A 24,921-nucleotide genomic window follows, 5' to 3' on the forward strand; every position below is an offset into this window, starting at 1 on the left:
ATGGAACACCCTCACAAATGTGACACTTCTGTGTGAGATGACTGTTTTGTAAGAGAAGGAATGAAGTACAAGAAATGAAAGAAAACAAAGGAGATTTTTGAAAAGAACTCTTGGATGATCCATACATCTGTCCTCCCTCTAGTACTTTGAGTCTAAAGTTGTAAATTATTTTTGTTCTTACTATAAATATTGCAAAAGTGCTTTGCACTGGACAGACTGTGAGCACTGGATATAGGCCGTTGCCTATGCAGAATCATTCCCCTCCTGCCTCCCAACAGAGCCATGACTTCATTTGGGAATCTGTCCCACCCCACACAGCCTTGTGACCCAGGACACAAGGCTCCTTCCCATCCTCATCCCTGTCCAAAGCCTCAGGTGAGCCTGATAGGGCTAAAAACAATGCCATCTCCCTTGTCAATGATTGGCTCAAGGATGGTCATGGGATGCAGCCCTGCCCAGTGAGATAGGAGGATCTACCAAGGAGCTACAGGAGAAAGTTTCTCAACTCCTCAAGCGAAGGCCTGAGGAGGGCACCAAAGCTTCTTTCCCTCTGATCATTGTCATGTCTGAATGCAGTTCCTGAAACCCTACAGCCATGTGGTTGCCACCATGAAGATAAATTGAGAGAGGAAGGCATAGGGGAGAAGGCCTTTTACAATGTCACTGAGCAGCTTAATCAACCCATCCTAAAGACAGGCCTGCCTCTGGTGTCCCTGTTATGTGAAATAATAAATTTCCTATCATTTCAGCCCATTTGAGCCAGGGAACTGAAGAGTAATCAAGAGCCTTCTGGTTACGCTGGCACCTTTTGGGAAGATTAAGCATCTGTCATATCTACCTCCCCATCAGAGGTTAGTTTTCTAGGGCTGCTGTGACAAAGTACCACAAACTGGGTGGCTTAAAACAACATAAATTTATTTTCTCACAGTACTGGGGGCTACGAGTCCAAAATAAGGTGTCAGCAGGGCTGTGCTATCTCTGAAGGCTCTAGAGGAGAATCTGTTCCATGTCTCTCTCCAGGCTTCTGATGTTGCCAGAAATCCCAGGGTATTCCTTGGCTTGGAGATGCATCACTCATATCTCTGCCTCTGCTATCACACAGCTCTCCCTGTATGGTCTCTGTGTCTCTTCTCTTCTTATAAGGACACTAGTCACATTGGAGTAGGGCCAACCCTAGTCCAGATGACCTCATCTTAACTTAATTACATCTGCAAATACCCTATTTCCAAACACGGTCACAATCACAGGTACTGGGGATTCGAACTTCAAAGTACCTTTTGGGGGGTACATTTCAACTCAACACCCTGACTTGGTAGCTAAACCTGACTGGACCAGGGAAGGCCACACTTGGCCCAAGTCTGCAAGATGTCAGGTCACAAGAGTGTCATCCAATAGGAGCCTGATGACCTGGGCTCAAATCGCAGCTCGTACTCTCATGTGTCCTTAGGCCACTCTTTACCCTCTCAGGAACTCCATCCCCTCATTTATAAAATGGGGGAAAATAACACTGTTTAACCTCAGGATCTTTTTGAGGATTAAATGAGTAAATACAGAAAAAGTAGTTAAAACACAGTGCTTGGCAAAAAGCTCCCCAAAAGTATCTGTTAGCTACTGCATCATCCTCACACTATCTACCCCTCCATTTTCATTGAAAAAAGCATCTTAAAAGAGAAGTCTCTGCTCACAGCCCTTCCCTCCCTATTCAGAGCTCCGCAACGTGGCTCCCATCCCACCACCCACTCACGTGGCTCTCAGGATATCACCTGGGCAGACTTTAATTTTCAACCTCCTCAGTCTATCCTTCTAGAAATTATCTGGGCTTTCCAAGAAAGGTGCTTGCTTGGTTCTCCTACCTCTGTCATTATTTCTATCCTTACCATGCTTCCCCCAAAGATTGGTCCTTGGTCCTCCACACACACACAACGTACTAATTCTCACTCTTATTATCTCATCTTCTTCCAAAGATTTGACTAAACTCTCTGTGCAGATAGTGCCAATATCTTCATCTCATGAACAGGTTCTCCATATTTCTAATTTCCCATGAGGCATTCTGAGGTGAGAAGTCTCAGGGGCATATCAGATCAACACATCTAACCTATCACCATCACACCTTCTTCCCGACTTCCACGTCCCTGGGAACAGCTCAGACTGTGTCACCCTGATGCGAAATCTCAGGGCACACTTACTATCCCCACACCCAGCCAATGACCAGTTCTGCCAGCAATTCCGTCCCTCTCCCTCAAGACCCGCCTCTTCATCCCACCTCCCTAGTTGATTTCTGTCTCATGTCAAGACCAGAGTCACAGCCACTAACTCTGTTACAACACCAGATTCTCCCACGTGAACTCCATCCTGTTCACCACCAGAATAATCTTCTCTCATCTATACGTTTGTCCTGTCATCCCCCTACTGTGAACCCTAAATGACCTCCTACTACTTAACTAATGTTTAATGTCTCACTAATGTCTCTGGGAATGGCATTTTAGGTTACTCAGTGTTTTCAAACCAGGGTCTGTGAGCTCTCCACAAGAATACTTAAACTGTCTTTGTTTTTCATGTAAAAGTCAATCATTTAAAAATTAATACAAGCATATTCTGGACCAAGTCCTGCCAGTTAATTTTAATGTCTGGGTTTACTTTTGTGTTTCCATCAGGTTTGGCACCAACTGGTACAATGAATGAGAAAAGGGGAGAGATGGATATGCCAAGGTACATTCATGGCAAATAAAGATCCAATAACCTCACATCAGTGAGCACTAACAGAGATTTCACAGGGGGTTGAACTGAGAAAGGCGGCAGCAATGCAGAGTCATCGTGAAGTACCTAGCAGTAAAACTGTACTGCACTCAAAGAACCAACATCACTGCAGCCAGTACCCCATTGCATTACAAGCAGTGACTGCACTTCAGCAAAATAACAACATGCATCATATTAAATTAGTGTGGTAAATTTGTATTTTTATCTGAGTTACAGAATTTCAAATCTGATTTGCAAAATCTATTTTAATGGCTATTTGGAATACAAGGTGTCTATATATAGTTCTATGTTTGAACATACTTAAGTAACCTCATAATAAAAATAATTTAAATCCATTTTAGAGGTTCATCATTAGTGCTTTGTATAGGCATCCACATTGCTGGAGTTTAAGAAACCATGGCATAGTGTTTAAGAGTATGGGCTTTAGTGTTAAACAGACCTAGAATGAAATCTTGGGTAATTAATTTCTAGCTGGGTGGCAAAGCTCAAGTTTCCTCCTCTGCAAAATGGAGAAATAACAGTAACTTGCTCATAAAGTTCTGATTAAGTAAAATAATGTATGCAGGGAGTCACAAGCAGCTTGCAGGCAATAAGTGCAAAATAAGCATAAGCTGTAACTATTATCTTCATTTTTCTTTTCTGATCTCTAAGTCACTGCCCAACATTCTAGAATCAAGAAAGTTTTGAAAGGAAATGGAAAGGAGAAGGATTCATCCAAGAGAAAAATGGCACAGTTCACTCTTCTACTTGCAACCAAAGTAACTGGTGTTTAAGGTTGAGTGAGCATAACAAGGAGAAAGTCTCGCTTTTATTTTCAGCATCACTCTAACACTTGCTTAGCATGTTCTCCAAACAGCAAAGAGTAGACTTTACCATGCATTTTCAATTTGCGCTAATTTCTTTTAAAAATATATTAATACAAATCTTTAAAAAGCAACTTGATTGTACTATCAAGTGCATAATAGTACAGGTGCTACATAAACGAAAGGGTTAAATCAAATTATGAAGATCTAGGAACAAGAGATGACTTAACTCCCTGGACATTTCCTCCATCTAATTCCATGCAAAAGCAGTAAAAATCCACAAGAGGGCGATCCAGAAAGGTGAGTCCACAAGCAATTGCTCTGATTCTGAAAATAAATGTCTATGCATTTACATTTTCTTCCCTCTCCTTCCCCAGCCGTCCCCTCGACCTCCAGCCTTTCCAGGCAACAATATTTTTTAAAAAGTTCAAAATGACACTAGTGCTCACCTATGGTGATCTGACTGACACAACTGTAGTAGCTGCCCGTTGTTGCAGAGGAAAGGTTATAACTTCCGCTGCTCACATCTTTGTCTGTTAAGAAAATAAAAGACAAGAAGGTTAATTATAACCTAGTAGACACCACGACCACAATGTAAATATATGACTGGTGGTAAATAAACGAGCTATCTATATCTATGACACTGGTAGTCCCATACTCATTTATTGGTATCGATGCTCAGGGAGAGCCAGGTGCCAGAACCTGGGATGGGCACTTTAACATTTCAATAAACAACCCAGACAGCCACACACAGGCAATTTCAGTTTCATGTGGCCATTAATACGATGGGAGAGTGAAGGGTGCTTGGGCATTTGGGGGCAGGGGCTTAGACAGGAGAGAAGGTGCCTGATCCAGACTATAGACTAAAGAGTATCAGGTAAGGTTTCCAGGAGGAAATTTAACATCCTAATGAAAACCTAAAGTACTATCTGACTGCGCAAGAAGCAGATGAATTGAGGGAAATGATGCAGGCAGGGGAGCTGTCATCCCCGTCCTCCATCCTCTGGAGGCTGAGAGGCCACAGGCAGCTTCGTGGGTTAGCAGCTGAATGCAGTAAGGGAAGGAGAGAGGAGCAGCAGCCAGGTTGCAAAGGGTCTTATAAACCAAGTTAACAAGTTTGGCTTCTGCCTAGAAAGCAGGATCCTATTTTTGTTTTAGAAAGATTACTTTGTGGCAGTTTCCAGGACAGATTGGAGGACAGTGAGATGAGAGTAGAAAGACATTTGTGAGGTTGCTGCAGTATTCTGATGAGAAATAGTGGTGGTCAAACCATGGGAGGAGTGGCAGTGGAGACAGAGAGGGGTGGATGCAATGCCCTCAAAAGCTAAAAGTGCAGCACAGGCATCTATTTCCTCATTAGTGTGAACAGAAAACGTTCTAGGCAGAGGAGGGCAAAAGAAATCAAAGCCTCACAGGTGCATTGTGTATCAGCATTTTCACCCACAACATTTCATGCACGAGGTAGGCGCCACCCTCACATCTCTGATGGAAAGGTTGAGAATCCAGGTGACTGAGTGCTGTGCCCAAGGTCACACTGACAGCACATGGCAGAAGAGAGCTCAAATCTGGATCAGGAGTACTTGGAATTGTTTATGAAACATTGCAGGAACACAAAATTTAAAAACTCCTAGAAGATAACATAGCAAAAAGAAATCTAGACCTCAGTGATGTTTTAGATATAACACCAAAGACAAGATCCATGGAAAAAATAATGGATACACTGGATTAAAAACTGCTACTCTATGAAAGATAATATAAACAGAATGAGAAGACAGGCCACAGACTGGGAGAAAATATTTGTAAAACACATATCTGATAAAGGATTGTTAGACAAAATATACAAAGAACTCTCAAAACTCAACAGTAAGAAAACAAATAAGCTGACTTAAAAAAAATGGGCCACTTTTACAGACACATCACCAAAGATGATATACAGATGGCAGATATACACATGAAAAGATGCTCCACGTCAGACACCAGAGAAATGCAAATTAAAACCAACACAAAATACCACTACACATTTATTAGAATGGCCAAAATCTGGAACACTGGCAAGACCAAATGCTGGCAACAGGACCTCTTATTCATTGCTGGTGAGAATATAAAATGGTACAGCCACTCTAGAAGACAGTTTGGCAATTTCTTACAAAACTAAACATACTCTTACCATACCATCCAGCAATCACACCCCTTGGTATTTGCCCAAAGAAGCTGAAAACTTATGTCCACCCAAAAACCTACATATAGACGTTTATAGCAGCTTTATTCATAATTGCCGTAACCTGGAAGTAACCAAGATGTCCTTCCGTAGAGGAATGGAAAATCAAACTGTGGCATATCCTAGCAGCTTTATTCATAGTTGCCATAATTTGGAAGCAACCAAGATGACCTTCTGTAGAAGAATGGAAGATAAAACTGTAGTATATCCAGACAATGGAATATTATTTAGCACTAAAATGAAATGAACTATCAAGCCATGAAAAGACATGGAGGAACCTTAAATGCATAATACTAAGTTAAAGAAACCAATCTGAAAAGGCCAAATTCTTTATGACTCCAACTATGTGACATTCTAGAAAAGGCAAAACTATGGAGACAATAAAAAGATTAGTGGTTGCCAGGGGTCAGAGTGGAGGGAAGGAATAAACAGGAAGAGCACACAGGATTATTAGGGCAATGAAATTCGTCTGTATGATACTATAATGGTGGATACAAGTCATTATTAAATTACCCAAACCCATAGGATGTACAACCACCAAGAGTGAGCCCTAATATAGACTATGGACTTTGGGTGATTATGACATGTTGATGCAGGTTCATCAATTGTAACAAATGCACCACTCCAGCGGGAGATATTGATAACAGGGGAGTATATGTGGGAACAGGAGGTGTTTGGGAACTCTTCTGTAACTTTCTTTTAATTTTGTTATGAACCTAAAACTGCTCTTAAAAAATTAACTCTTAACACAGGGAGTAAGTGATTTTAAAATATTACAATAAATACATGTTTTCTAATACAAGCCACTACAGGTTAGAAGAGTAATATTAAATAGTTCCAACACTGGCCTAAAGGCAACATTTGAACATTATGTGGCAATAAGAAAATTCTGATCTATAATGGTGAAAAGTATAGGTCTGAGGGAAATAAACAATTATTAGGATTCAGTCAAATGCATCCAAAGAGAAAAGTTGCCTAGAAACATATCAATTCAGACTTTAATGGGAACACAATGTGGATTGACAGAGAAGATGGCTTTGTAGGTGAATGTTCTTAGGAGGAAAGAACAGCAGGTACCTGGACAGAGAAGCCAGGAATAGGAGTCATCTTTAAGGGGTTTTCTATAGATGCCCTTGGTTTGAAAGCAGTTGGGAAGTACTGACAAGCAGGTGGCAAGCCAGAGGACAGAGAAACAGTGGGCTCTCAGAGGCCACTGCACGTTCACAAACAGAAAGGTAAATGCTAGGAAATATTTTTAAAACTATTTTTAACATGGGAAAACTAATTCTAGCAAGTGTATGTGGCCAACTCCTTCCCTAAGAAACATCTCCAGTCTCTAGAATGCTTACTGAACAGCTAGCCACACCTCCAATACTAGCACTGGGCATGCAAGATTGCACTGGTTTACACATCTCCTCAACCACGAGCTTGTCCAGGGAAGACCCAAATGTTATCCGATTTGCAATTTCCAGAGTTTAGTGTTGTGGCTGACATAAGGTAAATGCTCAATGAATATTCATTGGCTTTAAAAAAGGAAAGAACAAAATTAAAGAAGGAACAAATAAATGACTAATTCTCCTTCCTATTAATTTCAGAGAGGTTGCTGCGATCAAAGAGAAAGCACTGGGCTGAGAGCCAGAAGACCTAAGTTGGAAGCCCAGTTTTGCTACACATAACCTCTTTGAACATGCCAAGTTGTTTAATTTCCTTAAATACTGGTTCCTCCACCTGCAAATGGTGACAATAGTACTTATCTCACTTTTGGGGGGCAGGGGAGGAGGTATGGTTTAAAAAAATAAATCAGCTACATAAAATGCATAGTTGGCAAATAATTCTCTATATATTTGTGGAATCTGCTGAATCAATAAAATTCAGACTTAAAACATATCAAACTAAGTACTCTAAAGTTGTCATTCCTCATTCTTTTTAAACTCTTCTCTAGGGATCTATCCTTATAAGATTTTGGAAGGAAGAAGACTTTCACAGGACAAGTCAATGGCATCAAAAAATGTATACAATCAGAGAGAGAGAGATTTACAAGCACAGAAATGACTATGAATGGGGAAGAGAAAACGAATGAAGAAGAAAAGCTTAATGAGAAATTAGTAATCAACAAAGAAGTAGAGTGCTTGAATTAGGAAATGAATGCCTAGGAAGAGGCTATGAACAGTAAAACTATGCCAATTTGAATCAAGTCTGAATGGTAAAACCAGGGCAATAATTTTGGTGGCAATATATTGAAAAGACTCCAAGAACAAAAGTACGAAGAGCCGTGGTAACTGCAAGTGCAAAGTGATGACATGAAGGAAGGTATTCTTACCTACTGGAATTAAAACAAAAAGGCTAGATTTTACAGAAGAGCCTGAATATCCATTTAATCCTTTAAGAACCACCTAGAGTTAAATGATAAAATCATATAACTAGTGGGAAAACTTGAGACTATGAATTAGATTAATGAACATTGTGGGTTCTAGAGTCAATATCCAGATTAAACAGTCTGTTCCAACCCCTGACCCATTATTTCTTCTCTATGTGGCTCTGTTTCCTCATATGTAAAATAGGAATGATAAAGGCACTTATATTATAATATTACATAAGCATTTGATTATGTAATACATGAGAAAGTCTTTATATAACAGGACCTACCACATAGAACCTATTCAATTAGTGTTAGCTTTTTGGTTTTTTTGAGACAGAGTTTTGCCCTCGCTCTTGCTGCCCAGGCTGGAGTCCAATGGCGGGATCTCAGTTCACTGTAACCTCCAGCTATATTTTTATTTCATACTTATAAGAAACAAGATATCCATAAGATGGAATCCCATATAGCAAAGAAAATTAATAAAGAGAAGCTACAAAAATATTATGAATCTCACAAGCAAAATATAGAACGAAAGAAGCAAACCGAAAATATCTGTGATTCTACTTATAAAAGCTTCAACAACAAACACAATAAATTATATTGTTTATTAATGCATAATGGATGGTAAAACTGTAAAGAAAAGCAACAAAACAATTAGCACATAGGTGAGCATGGTGGTTCCACTGATGTGGAAGAAGTGAGTTTGTGTTATGAAAGAGTATGGGGGGCGTGGGTTCAGTGATGCTAGAAGTGTTCTGTTTCTTAACCAAGGTGGTGGCTACATGGTATACATTTTATAATTATATATGACATTAAACATTTTTCTTCCTCACTTGTCTACATGTATATTATAGTTCACTATAACTTTTTAAAAGAAATAAAGAGGTACAGAGATTATGGCAGGGCAAACCTAGAATATAAATTCTGAAAAATTATCTAGGAAAAAGAAAAGGCCGTGGAATTAGACACCATCAGTTACTGAGCACCCACTCTTTGTCAGGCACTATGCTGAACATTTATTATTTCATTTATACCCATTATTTAAACTTCAAAACAACTCCTTTAAAGTAACTCTATTATGCAGATGAGGAATTAGGGGCTCAAAAAATTAAAGAATTTGCCCAGAGTCACACTCACAGGAACTTACAAAGCTGGAATCAGAATCCAGGTTTGTCTTACACCAGAAAAGTAATTGAGAGCAGAGGCAAAGACAGAAGGAGGACAGATTAATATCACAAGTTGGGTTAGGCAGGTTCCTCCTGTATCTGGTGTTACATCTTTGACAGTCAGTTGTCTGATTTGCTAAGCACTGAGGCTCATAGAGAACAGGATCTACTCTGTTTTCAGAGGACTGCTCAACAAAAAAGTGTGGACAAAACTAACACACACTTTATTTATCTCAAATTATTTGGGGGCATACTCATAAACAAAACAAAAGAAAATAAGGCCCATCTCAACACTCAAACTATCTTACCTTTCATCCTAACCACCACGAAAAAGAAAGCACAGTGCCTATTTATGTCTTTCCACGGAATGTGGAATTCTTGTAAATATGTGGGTAATTCTACTGTCAATATAAAATGATAATTTTAATGTCTAATGTAGGAGAGTTTTAAAAAGAACCAAAGTTAAATACTAAACAATAATAGTCTACGAGCCAGGAGCTGGGTGCTCAAAGTCAAAGTATTGTTCGGAGGAGAGGTTAACATATTAAATTTGGAGTTAGTTAAACAAAATACAATGAATAAGTGTAGAATTTGTTAAGTAAGATTGAAGTAAAAGTGCAAGGGCAATTATTAAAACAGTAGAAATAGACTAAATTTCCAAACCAGTTCGTTGTGTTTAAAGGGGTAGCGATGGGGTAGGGTGGTGAGGAACAGTGGGAGAAGGAATATAACAAAAAAGTTCAACTTTGAAAAGGGAAATAAATGAAGGGGAAAAGTCATAGGAAAAATACTGAAAAAGTACAAAGTAAAATGGTTAAAAATAAGTTCAAAGATAGTAGTAATAACAATACATGTAAATGGTCTAAATTTGCTATTTAAGAGACTATGAGATGGATTTCTAAAAAAAAAAAAACTAAATGCTGTTTGTAAGAGAAACTTCTAAAACATAGGGATACAAATGTTGAAAGTAAAATATTTATAAAGATGCAGCAAGCAGATACTAACCAAAATAAAGCCAGGGTACCTATGTTAGTTTTAGATGAAAAAGGCTTTAAGACGAAAAGCATTATTAAGGATAAAGGTGGTGAGTAATAACGATAAAAGGTTCAAAGTTCAATTCTCCAAAAAGATATAAACAAATGTTAAATCTACATTGCCAGAATAAAATAATCTGAAACCTATGAAGCAAAAATTAACAGAACTACAGGGAATAACAGACAAACCTACCATCAAAAGAATGATTTTAACATACTTAATAACTGATTGCATAGGCAAGCAAAATTTTAGTAAAAACACTGAAAATTTGAACAGTATAATTAATCTCAATTTAATGGAGTTACTGAATGCTTCATCTGACAGTCAGAGAATATATATTCTTTTTAAGCCCACAGTGAAGTATTATAAAACTTGACCATACATTAGACCATAAAGCAAATCTCAACAATTCAAAAATAAATCAGTATCATTACAAGTCATGTTTTTCAACCCTAATCTATGATGATAAAAATCAGAGTAGAAGTCCTTTTTCAGTGAATGGGGGGTTCCTGGGGCAATTATTAAATATTATTATCTGTGCACTTTTCTGTGTGTGTGTGGGTGGGTGTGTATAAATTACCAATTTTTTTCAAAGGGTTTTTTTTAATGTTGCACTACTGGGCAAACAAAATAGAGAATATAGCAGATTTCTATCAAGCAAAACACAATCAAAAACGTCTAAATGAAAAGAATATAATTCCAAGTCTAGTTCCTTTAACCAGGGCCACTTCATACAGTTCACATGCACAAGCCATGGTAACATTCGCTATATAAGCACTAACTACTGTTCTCTATCACCCTGCTCCTCTGAGTGCAGTCTCTTGAACAGCAGCAGCTACACCACCTGAGAGTCCATTAGAAATGCAGAATTCCAGGCTCACCCCAGAGCTACTAAATCAGTATTTTCAGTTTCAAAAGATGTCCAAATGATTTGCAGTCCCATTAAACTGAGAAGGGCTGATCTACAGCTTAACTTTAAGGCCCACAAGCAAAACTCTCAAGGCCTTAGGAATCAACCAAAGACTTTTTAAGGACCTGTATGATCTGCCCTGTGCTAGGAATGGGAGAATTAAGAGTGTAATCAGGAAGGGAGAAACACAAGAAATATATTAGTTCAGAATATGCATAGACTGAAGCTGAGCAGAGAAATGGCAAGCATTGTGTGATTCAAAGAGCTTCTTTTTAAGAAAGACCTGCCCCAAGGCAGAAAGGCCTTAAAAATAAAAAGAAAGGATTTTTTTTAATTGAAGTTTAACACAGATACAATAAAATACCCAAATCCCAAGTGTACAACTCAATGAAAATTATCACAAAATGAACATATTATGTAACTACCATGAGGAGAAGTCCATCTCTAACTAATTTCAGGTGAGAGGACATTACTTGAAAGAATTACCTGAGAATCATAAGAATAGGAAATGCGGAGAGGCTTTCACATCACCAGGTAAATGGCAAGTTAGACTGGCAGCCAAAACTAGGCTGGGTTCTGAGGGGTGACCACTCAGATTGTTAGAAATACAAGAATGGATCCCTAGGCATTTTATTCTCTTTGAAGCAATTGTGAATGGGAGTTCACTCATGATTTGGCTCTCTGTTTGTCTGTTATTGGTGTATAAGAATGCTTGTGATTTTTGCACATTGATTTTGTATCCTGAGACTTTGCTGAAGTTGCTTATCAGCTTAAGGAGATTCTGGGCTGAGACGATGGGGTTTTCTAAATATACAGTCATGTCATCTGCAAACAGGGACAATTTGCCTTCCTCTTTTCCTAATTGAATACCCTTTATTTCTTTCTCCTGCCTGATTGCCCTGGCCAGAACTTCCAAAACTATGTTGAAAAGCAGTGGTGAGAGAGGGCATCCCTGTCTTGTGCCAGTTTTCAAAGGGAATGCTTCCAGTTTTTGCCCATTCAGTATGATATTGGCTGTGGGTTTGTCCTTACAAGGGATGTGAAGGACCTCTTCAAGGAGAACTACAAACCACTGCTCAACGAAATAAAAGAGGACACAAAACAAATGGAAGAACATACCATGCTCATGAATAGGAAGATCAATATCGTGAAAATGGCCATACTGCCCAAGGTAATTTATAGATTCAATGCCGTCCCCATCAAGCTACCAATGACTTTCTTCATAGAATTGGGAAAAACTACTTTAAAGTTCATATGGAACCAAAAAAGAGCCCGCATTGCCAAGACAATCCTAAGCAAAAAGAACAAAGCTGGAGGCATCACGTTACCTGATTTCAAACTATACTACAAGGCTGCAGTAACCAAAACAGCATGGTACTGGTACCAAAACAGAGATATAGACCAATGGAACAGAACAGAGCCCTCAGAAATAATACCACACATCTACAACCATCTTGTCTTTGACAAACCTGACCAAAACAAGAAATGGGGAAAGGACTCCCTATTTAATAAATGGTGCTGGGAAAACTGACTAGCCATATGTAGAAAGCTGAAACTGGATCCCTTCCTTACACCTTATACAAAAATTAATTCAAGATGGATTAAAGACTGAAATGTTAGCCCTAAAACCATAAAAACTCTAGAAGAAAACCTAAGCAATACCATTCAGGACATAGGCATGGGCAAGGACTTCATGTCTAAAACATCAAAAAAAATGGCAACAAAAGCCAAAACTGACAAATGGAATCTAATTAAACTAAAGAGCTTCTGCACAGCAAAATAAACTACCGTCTGAGTGAACAGACAACCTACAGAATGGGAGAAAATTTTTGCCATCTACTCATCTGACAAAGGGCTAATATCCAGAATCTACAAAGAACTCAAATTTACAAGAAAAAAACAAACAACTCCATCAAAAAGTGGGCAAAGGTCATGAGCAGACACTTCTCAAAAGAAGACATTTATGCAGCCAACAGACACATGAAAAAATGCTCATCATCACTGGTCATCAGAGGAATGTAAATCAAAACCACAATGAGATACCATCTCACACCAGTTAGAATGGCAAAGATTAAAAAGTCAGGAAACAACAGGTGCTGGAGAGGATATGGAGAAATAGGAACACTTTTACACTGTTGGTGGGACTGTAAACTAGTTCAACCATTGTGGAAGACAGTGTGGCGATTCCTCAAGGATCTAGAAGTAGAAACACCATTTGACCCAGCCATCTCATTCCTGGGTATATACCCAAAGGATTACAAATAATTCTGCTATAAAGACACATGCACACATATGTTTACTGTGGCAATATTCACAATAGCAAAGACTTGGAACCAACCCAAATGTCCATCAATGATAGACTGGATTAAGAAAATGTGGCACATATACACCATGGAATACTATGCAGCCATAAAAAAGGATGAGTTCATGTCCTATATAGGGACATGGATGAAGCTGGAAACCATCATTCTCAGCGAACTATATCGCAAGGACAAAAAACCAAACACTGCATGTTCTCACTCATAGGTGGGAACCGAACAATGAGAACACTTGGACACAGGAAGGGAAACATCACACACCGGAGCCTGTTGTGGGGTGAAGGAAGGGGGGAGGGATAGCATTAGGAGATATACCTAATGTAAATGTCGAATTAATGGGTACAGCACACCAACATGGCACATGTATACATATATAACAAACCTGCACATCTGCACATTGTGCACATGTACCCTAGAACCTAAAGTACAAAAAAAGAAAGAAAGAATACAAGAAGGATTGGCTCCTCCCCTTTCTTTTCTATTGAGGCAATGATACCTGGAGGGTTAAGTCATTTGCTCTTCGTCACACAACTAGAAAGTGGGAGAACCAGAACTGATATCTTGACATGAGTCTAGCCCAAGAAGTAAGCAGCATTTACTGAAGCAATTGTTTTAAGTTATTCATCTTCATGTCATCAGTTTCACTTTGATTTGGGGAAAATTTCGTTAATTCTTATAATTGCTTGATGATTGTTTATAAACTATGAGGCTCCAAAGTCCTTATTTTAGGCGTAGGCCAGGTTGACAGTTAAGATACCAATTTCCGGCCGGGCGCGGTGGCTCAAGCCTGTAATCCCAGCACTTTGGGAGGCCGAGAAGGGCGGATCACGAGGTCAGGAGATCGAGACCATCCTGGCTAACACGGTGAAACCCCGTCTCTCCTAAAAAAAAAAAAACTAGCCGGGCGAGGTGGCGGGCGCCTGTAGTCCCAGCTACTCGGGAGGCTGAGGCAGGTGAATGGCGTAAACCCGGGAGGCGGAGCTTGCAGTGAGCTAAGATCTGGCCACTGCACTCCAGCCTGGGTGACAGAGCGAGACTCCATCTCAACAACAACAACAAAAAAAATACCAATTTCCCTGACAAAGACACAGGAACTAGAAGCTGAGGTAAAGCCTTCTCCTGGAATCCACAATCCACAAAGCCTGAGCAAACAAACATCTCACTCACAAGAAAGTAAGGAGAAATTTTACAAAGAAAAGGTTTTCATTAAACCTTTCAAAACATATTACAAGCCTGCTTATATACACGGACAGATGAAACCCAAGAACTTACCAAACAGAAGAATGATGCATAACTACTGACTTTGCAAAAATATTCACCATCTGATTCCTTTAATAACTACCTACACTGGTGTACTAGAAATACCATTTAATTTACAAAATATATGTTTATTGTATAGAGTGAGTTGTAATACTTATTGCATCTGATTTTTTAAAAAGCAATCTAAATTGTTTATAAAGGTTCTAAAGAACCAACTAGTAAGAAAAAAATGTAGTTTACTTGTGTATGTACATGTATACATGTGTGTGTTCCTCAGAAATATCAATGTGTTGATTTAGTCCGTGTTTGCTGATTCAAGACCTATTCTTTCCCCCTAGCTGGGTAATCTCTATCTCCTCACCTAACCTCCCTGGACCTGAGCTTTCTTTTTGTTGTGACTGAAATTCATCCATTCAAAAAACATATAGTAGACACAGGCTGGTCCCAGGTAGAAAGTGGTGGCTTGGGAAGGGTCTCCCTAAGGTGCTGAAAACTCAGTCAGAGGGTATCAAGTGTGTTTCCACTGGAAAGAGCTTTTCCTATACAAACAGATCTCTTTATTGCTATTATAAAATAAAGACAGAACTGCTGTTTTCACAATGGTTTTTCATTTATTATGTGCCACTTCACTAGAAGACAGGCAGGAGAGATATTAGTTGAAGTAGTAATAGTTCTAGTAGTATCCTCCTCTGCAACCTGCATGAGACCTGAGTGAGACCCAGACTCCCAGAGGGCAAAGTCATCTTTTACTCATCTTGCATCCTCAAACCCTGCCCTCGGCCTAATGCATAGAAGGCACAAGAAATGTCTGCCAAAGCCTTCAGTAAGCTTTCAAATACTTGAATCACCTTTCCTGCATTTTACATACTGTGTCTGGTGCTCATTATCCCAGCTTCCCTTTGATTCCACTTCTAGCAGCAGGCACTGTGACAAAAGCCCTTTCATGAACCCTAATTAGAGAAAAGCCTTTCCTTTCCTATTTACACCTACTTGATTCAGTGTTGAAAATCTTATATTCTATTTTCATTATCTTCAACAGGTAAAGATTCGTGCCTTATTATTACATCATAAGATCCATGAAACAGACAGGTTTTTGGGGGGTTTTGTTTGTTTGTTTGTTTTTGTTTTGCTTCCTGAACCTACAACGGTGCCTGACACACAGTAAGCACTCACAAAGCCTAGGTTAAATTGTTTGTTCTAGAAACTTCCTTGGGAGCGGTGGTCTCTGTGTCTAGGACTACATGCTAGTAGAAAAAGCCACATCGCTATTTGTTGTGAGCTGAATGTGTCCTCCCAAAATTCATATGTTAAGGCCCTCACTAACCTCCAGTGTGATGGTATTTGGGGATGGGGCATTTGGAACATAATTGGGTTTAGATTTTAGATTTTTTAAAAAGCACTCTAAATTGTTTATAAATGTTCTAGAGAACTGACTAATAAGAAAAAAATGTAGTTTACTTGTGTATGTACATGTATACATGTGTGTGTTCCTCAGAAATATCAATGTGCTGATTTAGTCCACGTTTCCTGTGTATTTTATAGGTTTATGAAAAAAGTTAATATTCAAGACCTATTCTTTCCTCCTAGCTGGGTAATCTCTATCTCCTCTATCTTCTTGTTCATGAGGATGGGCCCCTGGTGATGGGATTGGTCCCCTTATAAGAGACAGAGATCCCCCTCTGTCCCTGAGCACACACCAAGGAAAGGCCACGTGAGCATCCAGCAAGAAGATGACTATCTACGAGCCAGGAAACAGGCAGGCCCTTATCATACATCAAATCCGCCAGCACCTCGATCATGGACTTCTAGCCTCCAGAACTATAAGAAATAAATGTCTGTTGTTTAACCCACCCAGACTTTGGTATTTTGTTATATTGCAGCCCAGAGCAGACTATGACACTATTACCAAAAAAATAAAATAAAATAACGTTTTAAAGGAAAGAATTAAAATACTGCTTCTCACAATAAAAAAATTAATTTAATTTTACCCCACAGAGAAATTTACAAAATATGAAGGGCTGAAGGTCAAAGAATAATCTGTACATGCTTTGCTGCAGCTTCTTAATCAAAAGGATCCTAATCAATGTTGACCATGAGTGTCTTGGTTGCATAATAACAAGCATGTCAGGTGATGTAAGGCAAAAACAAGAGAAGTCATCAAAGAGCTCCTTGGATTTATCTAGTAGCTAAAGCATGAGTCCCAGTCAGCTAGCATGCACCTGATCTCACCATGTAGTCTGGATGCTCTTGTTCTTTTGCTTGTCTTTTCTGAAGGGTAAAAGTTATTTTGCTTATTATTTGCAATAGGAAAAAGGAGTTTTTAAAACTTCTGCATGGTGTACTGCCCCCTGCTATACTCCATTCATTCCCTCAGTCAGTCACACACCCAAGTACTGGTCACCTACTATGTGCCAGGTGCTGTGCAAGGCACAAGGAACGCAAAGATAAAATAGCTAGTCCTTGCCACCTGAGTTTTACAACCCACAGAGGGGAGTACTCATTGCAATACAAAATTAGAACCTGCTACGGAAAGGACTTACCCTAAAAAGTCCCAGGAGAAGCACCAAGATAGAGAATGTCAAGGGGAAAGGAGGAGGGGGCCTTGTAAAGAAGGAGGGAGTGTGTTCAAAGCATGCACCAAGGTCCAGAAACCTGAGAAGACCTCAAACAACCTCTCTCCCAGAGGATGGGATTGCCTCCCAGAGAAGGGCAAGAAGTTAGATTTTTACCCCTACACAGAGAAGAGCCATTGAGGAATTTTAAACAAGGAACAACAGGATCAGATTTGCAAGTGTAATCCAAAGGAGCCAGGACTAGAGGCAAAGGAACCAGTTGGGAGGCCACTATTGCAGCCAAAGTGGGCAATGATGGTGGCCTGGACTAGCATAAGAGCAATGGGCAGGGCAAGGAGAAAGCAAAGTTGAAAGATGTTAAGGAAAAAGGACCAACAGGACTTGGTGATTGAGAGTATACTGGCTAGGAGACGGAGTTGATAATAATACCTAATGCTTACTGAGTACTATGTACTGCTCCTACGCACTTGACAGTACTATTGCGTTTAAACTTCACAGTGATCCCATTTTACAGAAGAGAAAACTGAGACACAGAAGGTGAATTAATTTGCTCAAGGGCAGGCCAGGAGTGGTGGTTCACACCTGTAGTCCCAGCAGGGATTAGAGAGGCCGAGGCAGGAGGATCGCTTTAGCCCAGGAATTCAAGACCAGCCTAGGAAACATATCAAGAACCTGTCTCTACTCAAAAAAAAAATTTTGTTTTAATTAGCCTGGCATGGTGTCCCACAGCCGTGGTCCCAGCTACTCTGGAGGCTAATGAAGGAAGATCGCTTGAGCAAGGCAGGTGGAGGCTGCAATGAGCCAGGATCATGCCACTGCACTCCAGCCGCCTGGGCAACAGAGTATAGACCTTGTCTCAAAAAACAAACAAAAATTTACTCAAGGTCACTGTTAGTATGTGCTGGTAAGGGAGGACTCCACAATGACTTCCAGGATTCCAGGGTGACTGGGGAGAGCATGCTGGGCCCTTTCAACCTCTAGCCACTCTGTCTCAGATGTCATGTTCCACCTACCAGACCATGCTACTAGCGGCTGCCTTCACGCCCCTGACATTTCTCCCCTTCATCTTCGTTCACGTTGCTGTTGCTCCCTGGAATGCCCTCCTTCTCCAGTTGGCCTTCTCCCAATCTCCTCCTCCAGGAAACTGGTTTGGCCCATCCCTCACCCTACCCAGCCCTTCCCCTACAACACTGCATTGTAATTCTCCACTTAGGAGTCTGTCTCCTCCAGCTGACTGCCATCTGTGAGAGAAATAGTGGGGGATCTTATTCGTTCTGGTAACCCTGGGTTCAGGCTAGAGCCTGGCACATACTTGCAGCTCAGTAGTTGGAGATACTTTATAGGAAATAGGGACAGGAGAGGAAGATGGGGGTTGTTTTGGACACACGGAGTTTGTGATGCTAACACAAAGAGAGAAGAGCATACAAGTAGTCTGGCAGACAGCAAGCTATACAAGCATAGCACATGCAAGAAAGAAGTTCTAATTGGTCACTGCTATGTGGGAGTCACCTGCATAAAGATGAAGTCATGGGAGGGGAAATGATGTCCTAGTCTCTCATGTCTTCTCGCCCCATTTGATTCCCACATTCCACAGTTAGGCTTAGCTCTCATTACACTCCCTAAGTAAGTTCCCTAACCTATCTGTGCCTCAACTTCTTCAAATGAATATAAGGCTTACTTTGGCTCAATGTCTTAAAGGTTGTTGTGAAGATTAACTGAGCTAATTCACATAAAGTGCTATTACTATTATCTTCACATCCAGGCACACCCCACACTTCTACTTACAACTCTGAAAATTTTCTTGCTCTAGTTTACAGGTCTCCAACTACAAGACTGACTCTGCACATGGGGCCATTGTTTAGCATCTGGGAGGTATCTAATCAATGTCATCCAAATGGTTGAGAGTCAAATTACTTAAAAGGTTGAGAGAATCCAGGCAAACATCAGCATTAGCAGAAGGAGTCCACACACACAGAATCAAGAGGCAGGAGGAAAATGAGGGGAAAGGAGTTATATAACAACACCAGCTCAGACTGCACTGTCTTCCTGTCATCTTCTTGCTCTCTCTACTCTAGCCACAATGACCTTCTAGCTAGCCTTGAATGTGACAAGCTCATTCCTGCCTCAGGGCCTTTGCACTTACTGTTCACTTTGCCAAGAATCTTCTTTCCCCATATAATGGAATGCCTCATTCCTTTTCTTCATTTAGTTCTCTGCCCAAGTATCTCCTCAGAGAGGCCTTCCCTATCTGAAACAGCCATCACTATGCTCTATCAGCTCTTTGAGCTCCTTATTAAGCCTCATCAGGGCTGACAGGTCCATGCCAGGCCTGTGGGTCTAACCACCACACCCTTCCTGGTTCAGGTGGGGACACAGCCTCTGTGCCTTCCTTTATATGGCCAAGAACAATTAAAGTCCCAGTCATTTCTCTCTAAAAGATACTTGTCTCCCATTCTTAGTGTCATGCGCATGGCTATATAATGAGTTAAAGTGGTTAAGAACCTAAACCATTTAAAGGACAATAAAAGAAATGTCAGTGGTGAGTATACAGGGTTGGGGCCTTAAAAATCCAGTATTATAAAAATCACATCATGCACTGAACATATTTTTACTGGAGGGCAATACAGTTATTGATTACCCTAATCTCATTTCTCATTTCTAGAATGTGAGTTTAGATGGCAGCCTGAAAGTAAAAATTCATATTAAAATATGGAAAGAGCAAGCTCAAAATACAAAAAGAGCAGGATCAAAATGCAGAAAGAACAGGATCAGAAATGCATATTAGAAGGGAAGTTAATGAGGATTACTAGAGGCTGCTGCTAATGAAATGCCTACATAAGCCAAATTTCTCTCTCATCTTATGAACCTAAAACACATGGTCATGGTCTACAGTGTAACTGTTCATTCTCTTGGCAGCCCCTGTGCTAAAGATAAGAATAAAGCATTTATTAAATCAGTCAATTAAATATAAAAATTGAACCCTGTAAATTCCAGGCAAAAAGTTTAGATCATCCCCCATCATGATACCTAAACCCAACTACAACAGAATTGGCAAGGGACATTTTTTACAAGGAATTCAATTGTCAAAGAGAAGATTTGTGGAGGGTTCCAGTGCTGGGCCAAGCTCTCATCAGATAATGATCTCAACAGTATCCAGTGGGTTAAAAATGTATTAAACGTGCTCAATGCTTTTTTCCTTAACTTGTTCACTAGGTTGAACACCCTGATGAACTAATTTATTCTGTCATCATTTAGATCACACTGCTACAGATCTAAGAATTAATGCGGATTTTGTGGCCAAGTACATGCATCATTTTAGGGATGGATGCAGGAGGAGAATGTATCAAGCAGAAATTCTAATTGATATCTTTATTTAAATCTGCTTCAGTTCTCTTTAAGGGTTTAATGAGAAACCTGTGTAATTCTTAATCACCAAAAACAAAAAAAGATCTGCCATCTTTTTCCTTTAATTACTGAAATACACTTCTTTTCAAAATGATTTCACTTATTCTGACTTCATTTTCTCCACCTGGGTGCTCAATTAAGCTTTTAAAGCTTCTAGAAATGTACAGAACTGATCACTATGTAAACCTCTTACTGACAGTATCCATGGGGCAGCATACAAAATCTAAAATGATGTAAAGAAACAGAAGTCAGATCCCTCTGACAGGAAAAGGTGTAAAAATAGATGTTTTGCCAATGAATATGCCTAAAATGCCATCAGCATATTGAATTATCCCCAGATGGTAACCCAGGAACCACAATGTTGAGTGTTAAATGTGCGTGCAGGTAAGAACAACTTAAATCCCAGCAAAAGTGTTCTGGGCGCGGGTGAGGGGGGTTGGAAGAAAGAAGAAATAGGCCACTAGACTGAAATTTGTAATCTGCTCACAATTTGTTACTAGTTCCCAGGCACCAATTGCAAACCCCCTGAGCCACCTGAATGATCATTTTAAACAATTTAAATCCAGAGAAAGAGACTGACCCTGTTAACCTTGGTAAAATGAGCAGGGGACATCACTGGCCTAGAGAATGAAGATTCCACGTCAAAGAATAGCAATTTCCGTCCCACCCACCCCGGGCTTTGAGATGTCCCTGCAGAACATTCCCCATCAATTGCTCACAGCCTTCCCGTTTAAAATGCCAAATCTAGATCTTATCGCAGCAACTGACTGCAAGCAAGAGGAAGGGAGGGAGGTCTACTTGAGTTTCTGCTTCCTATAACCAAGTCTCAGCAGTATTTCTGATAAAGGACTAAAGAGAACTGCTTTATCCACACAAGCAAGAACGCTGATAAGAAGCCTTGCTGGCTTCCCCAGCGCGCTGGGATTTCTAGCTGAGCCTGAAACCTTCACACAGTCATCTTGTTTTCCTTCAGAACCGTGCAATACCATACATGTATATATGTATATGTCTATTCAAATATATTTATTTAACAAAACAATGGGCAGGGGAACGATGAATGCCTTCCTTTTTCATAAACTTTTATTTCCAAACTGATTTCTTTTTGGCATTAAAAACATGTTACAGTCCCTATTATTTTAACTCCACAGCATCTGTCAGAGAGATGTTCTCATCTCTCATTTACAGACGGAGAAATGCAGGGCCAGAAAAGTTTAAATAACTTGTCCAAGGTCAGTCAGGGACAATATAAGCGCTGGCTGAACGCACATCTCCCAACTCCAAGCCTCACCCCGCTAGAGGAGGACTTATCACCCGCGTCCCTTCCCCTGAGTGGTCGGAAGAGAGGGGAATGTTTCTGGAGTCCGGAAGCTCCCAGAGCCTCCCAAATTTGAGGCGTTTTTCCCGCAGACACCCGGTTCCCGGGTTACCCGCAGCCCGAAACCCCGGAGTATCGGCCCCACAGCCCCAGGAGCGGGGCGCGCGGCCTCCGGCTCCCTCCCTTCCAGACACCCCCGCGGAGGCCAACCTCGAAGTTTCCCCGGGTGTTTCGACGGCTCCCTGGGCCCCTCCCTTCCGCCCCGCCGCCCCGGGAACCCGCGACGGCCCCTGTTACCGTATGCGGTGAGGGAGGCCATCCTGGCCCGCGTCCTGCCCAGACTGGCCAGGGCGTCGGCTAGAGCGGCCCCCTGGGCGCTGCGCCCCTGGACGGCCCGGCCCGGCGAGTGCATGCGCCTGGCTCCAGCGGCGCCCCGGCGCTCCGCGGCTGAGCACGCCCAGTCAACGCGCCGCGCTCCCCCTGGAGCTGCCGGCGCGCGGGGGCCCCCGGCCGGGCTGCGCTGCGAGAGCAGCGGGAGAGGGCGCAGACCGGCAGCCGCGCTCCGAATCCCCGCGGGGATTGAACCAGCCGCGGAGGACTCGCGGCCGGGAGAGAGGAGGGGCGAAGCTAGCGGTGGGAGGTGCCCGGCAGAGGCGCGCGGCGGATTTAGCCCAGCGCGGTCGGCGTCGGGCGGGATCCCCGCTGGGTTCACGCCAAATGGGGTGGCAGGTATGTCGCGGCAGGGGTCGGGGAGTCCCAGGCGCACCACAGCCTCTCGGGACGGTCTCCTTTCCTAGGGAAGTTCCACTGGAGAGTGCGCCTGGGGACACATGGGGTGGGTCTGGCCGCCTGTGACTCTGGACGCAATTCCCAGCCCAGGGGGCAGTCTGGAGAAGGCTTTGCCTGTGAGACCAAAGCCCGGGGGAGAGTAGCAACCTTGTCCATCGGACTTCTATTAATGAAGTCGGTAACTGCTAAGTACCGAACTCTGACCCCAACAGTTCAATCTTGTCCCAGTACATCATCTTATCACCTCTATTTGTGCTTCTGTCTTCCCACGAGGCGCTCACCGGTGTCCTATTCCTGCCCGGCATCTGATGAGGGCGCGAGCTCGCACAAGGTTGAGTGATGGAATGTCCAGGCTGGTCTCAGCCCCGCTTCCCTATTGTGCTGGGTCTCCGTTTGGAATCAGCTGGCTGAGGCGGGGAAAGGAGTGGGAGAGGGAGATCGAGACCCGAGAAGTCGGTGGCACCCTTTATGGAATGCAGCAGGGGAAAAGGAAGGCCGCCCAATGCCTCCTCGGGTCAGGTGCAACCCCGACCCCGTTGCCTGCCCCGGGGTTTTGCCATTCCCAAGTGTATAGTTGAGACCACACCAAAAGGGAGGCCCAGAGGCCTCCTGGCTCAGGGCTGAAGGTCGTGGTCACCAGGCCTTGTAAAATGCCCGCGCGGGAGGAAATGGGGGGCGATGCTGTCAAGGCATTAACCGCATTTGGGGTTGCGCCTACTCGGATGGAGGTACCAAGGGCAAATAAATCTGGTGGAGACAAAACCGGGCGTTTGTTTGGGAAGCTTCCGCGCTCCAGCTCTCCAGCGGTCAGATTTGGGCGCTTCCAACCTCCGCGTCCGCCTGCCTTCCCACTCTTCAGTGAGGGCAGTCAGGTGGCGGCGGGTGACCGGTGGAGAAGGCTCTAGGATGTAGTGTCGGGGCCCACAATTACCCCATGTGAGCGCAAGGCTGACAGCGGAGGAGCCAGCTCCTGAAGAAGGCCAGGTCCGCCCTGGGGTAGTGGGAGCGCGGGATCTGGTCCTTTATTGGCCCTCAGTCAGCCAGCCAGCAGTCGGGTGACCCTTGGTTAAGACACCGTCTCGAAGGTTCCATTTCCCCATCTGTAAAGTGGAGCTAACCATTGCGGCGGTGCCCACCTCTCAAGGCAGTTGCAGGGAGCTGGTGGGACAGGGACACTATCAGAACTGAGGCTGTCTTAGTGGCTGCTCCCTGCCTCGACCTTGCCCCTGGAGGGCCCCATCGGCCTCTCCTGCAGGTTTTTTCAATTTCACACTTTACCCAACCAACCCCTGGCTGAAATTGCAACCGCCCACCCTTGAGTCTAAAGTGACTGGGAAACCTGCTCTCAGCTCCTGCTCTCACCTAGCCTGGGGGCGGATGCAGGCCAGGCTTGCCTTCCCCAAGTGCTCCAAGCCTCCCCCAGACCTGGGCAGGGCCTCTGTTCTCCCTTCACCATCCCCATACCTCAGCAGCCCTGTCTGGGCATTCGTCTTAGTCTTTTCCACCTCTTGTGCCCCTTCCTAAGCCTGGAGCTGCTTCCCCAGTCTCCTGTATGCCCACGCTGGGCCCCAAGGCCGTTTGTAACTCATCTTCTGACGTCCAGTGCTTTCTCCTCCATTGATCATCGCTGCGGCTCAGATGGAGTCATGAGGAAAGGCCATCATAACGAGTTACAAATTGCACTTTAATTCTTCTTGTCAGTTCTTTCTAATTAGCAGGAACCAAAAAGTAGCATGTAATTAATTAACCTCTCTTAAGGCTACCTGAACTTCTCCCCACATAACACCATTCCAAGTCCTTGAGATATTCAGTGCCCTCAGCAGATTTAAGTCTGAGGGGACCTGGCTTCTTTGGGAGGAATTGATGGACAAATAAATATCCTGCCTTCACGGCTTTAAGAGCCTTCCAGTTGTTCTCAGCATCTGTATTGTCAAGTGGTAATGAGATCTTTAAGCCGCTACCTGCGTCCTGGTCTGCAGTGGGAGGAGGTGGTCTCCCCCCTACCTCACATTC

The 24,921-nt window shown here is 42.4% G+C and overlaps 1 protein-coding gene across 1 annotated transcript in view; it reads right to left on the reverse strand.

Moving 5' to 3' along the window:
- The window catches only part of LOC117090826, a 51,776-nt gene extending 27,243 nt beyond the window's left edge, over nt 1-24,533 (reverse strand). Inside the window, exons 1-4 of the mRNA XM_033223472.1 lie at nt 24,506-24,533; nt 23,495-23,655; nt 22,417-22,912; nt 4,010-4,093 (exon numbers count right to left, since the gene is read on the reverse strand). Coding sequence (XP_033079363.1) covers nt 4,010-4,093; nt 22,417-22,912; nt 23,495-23,655; nt 24,506-24,533 — 769 coding nt within the window. The remainder of the gene's footprint in view (nt 1-4,009; nt 4,094-22,416; nt 22,913-23,494; nt 23,656-24,505) is intronic.
- Between the last annotated feature and the right edge of the window lie 388 nt (nt 24,534-24,921).

Source organism: Trachypithecus francoisi, unplaced genomic scaffold (assembly GCF_009764315.1).
Source record: "Trachypithecus francoisi isolate TF-2019V2 unplaced genomic scaffold, Tfra_2.0 Lachesis_group11, whole genome shotgun sequence".
Taxonomy (NCBI): domain Eukaryota; kingdom Metazoa; phylum Chordata; class Mammalia; order Primates; family Cercopithecidae; genus Trachypithecus; species Trachypithecus francoisi.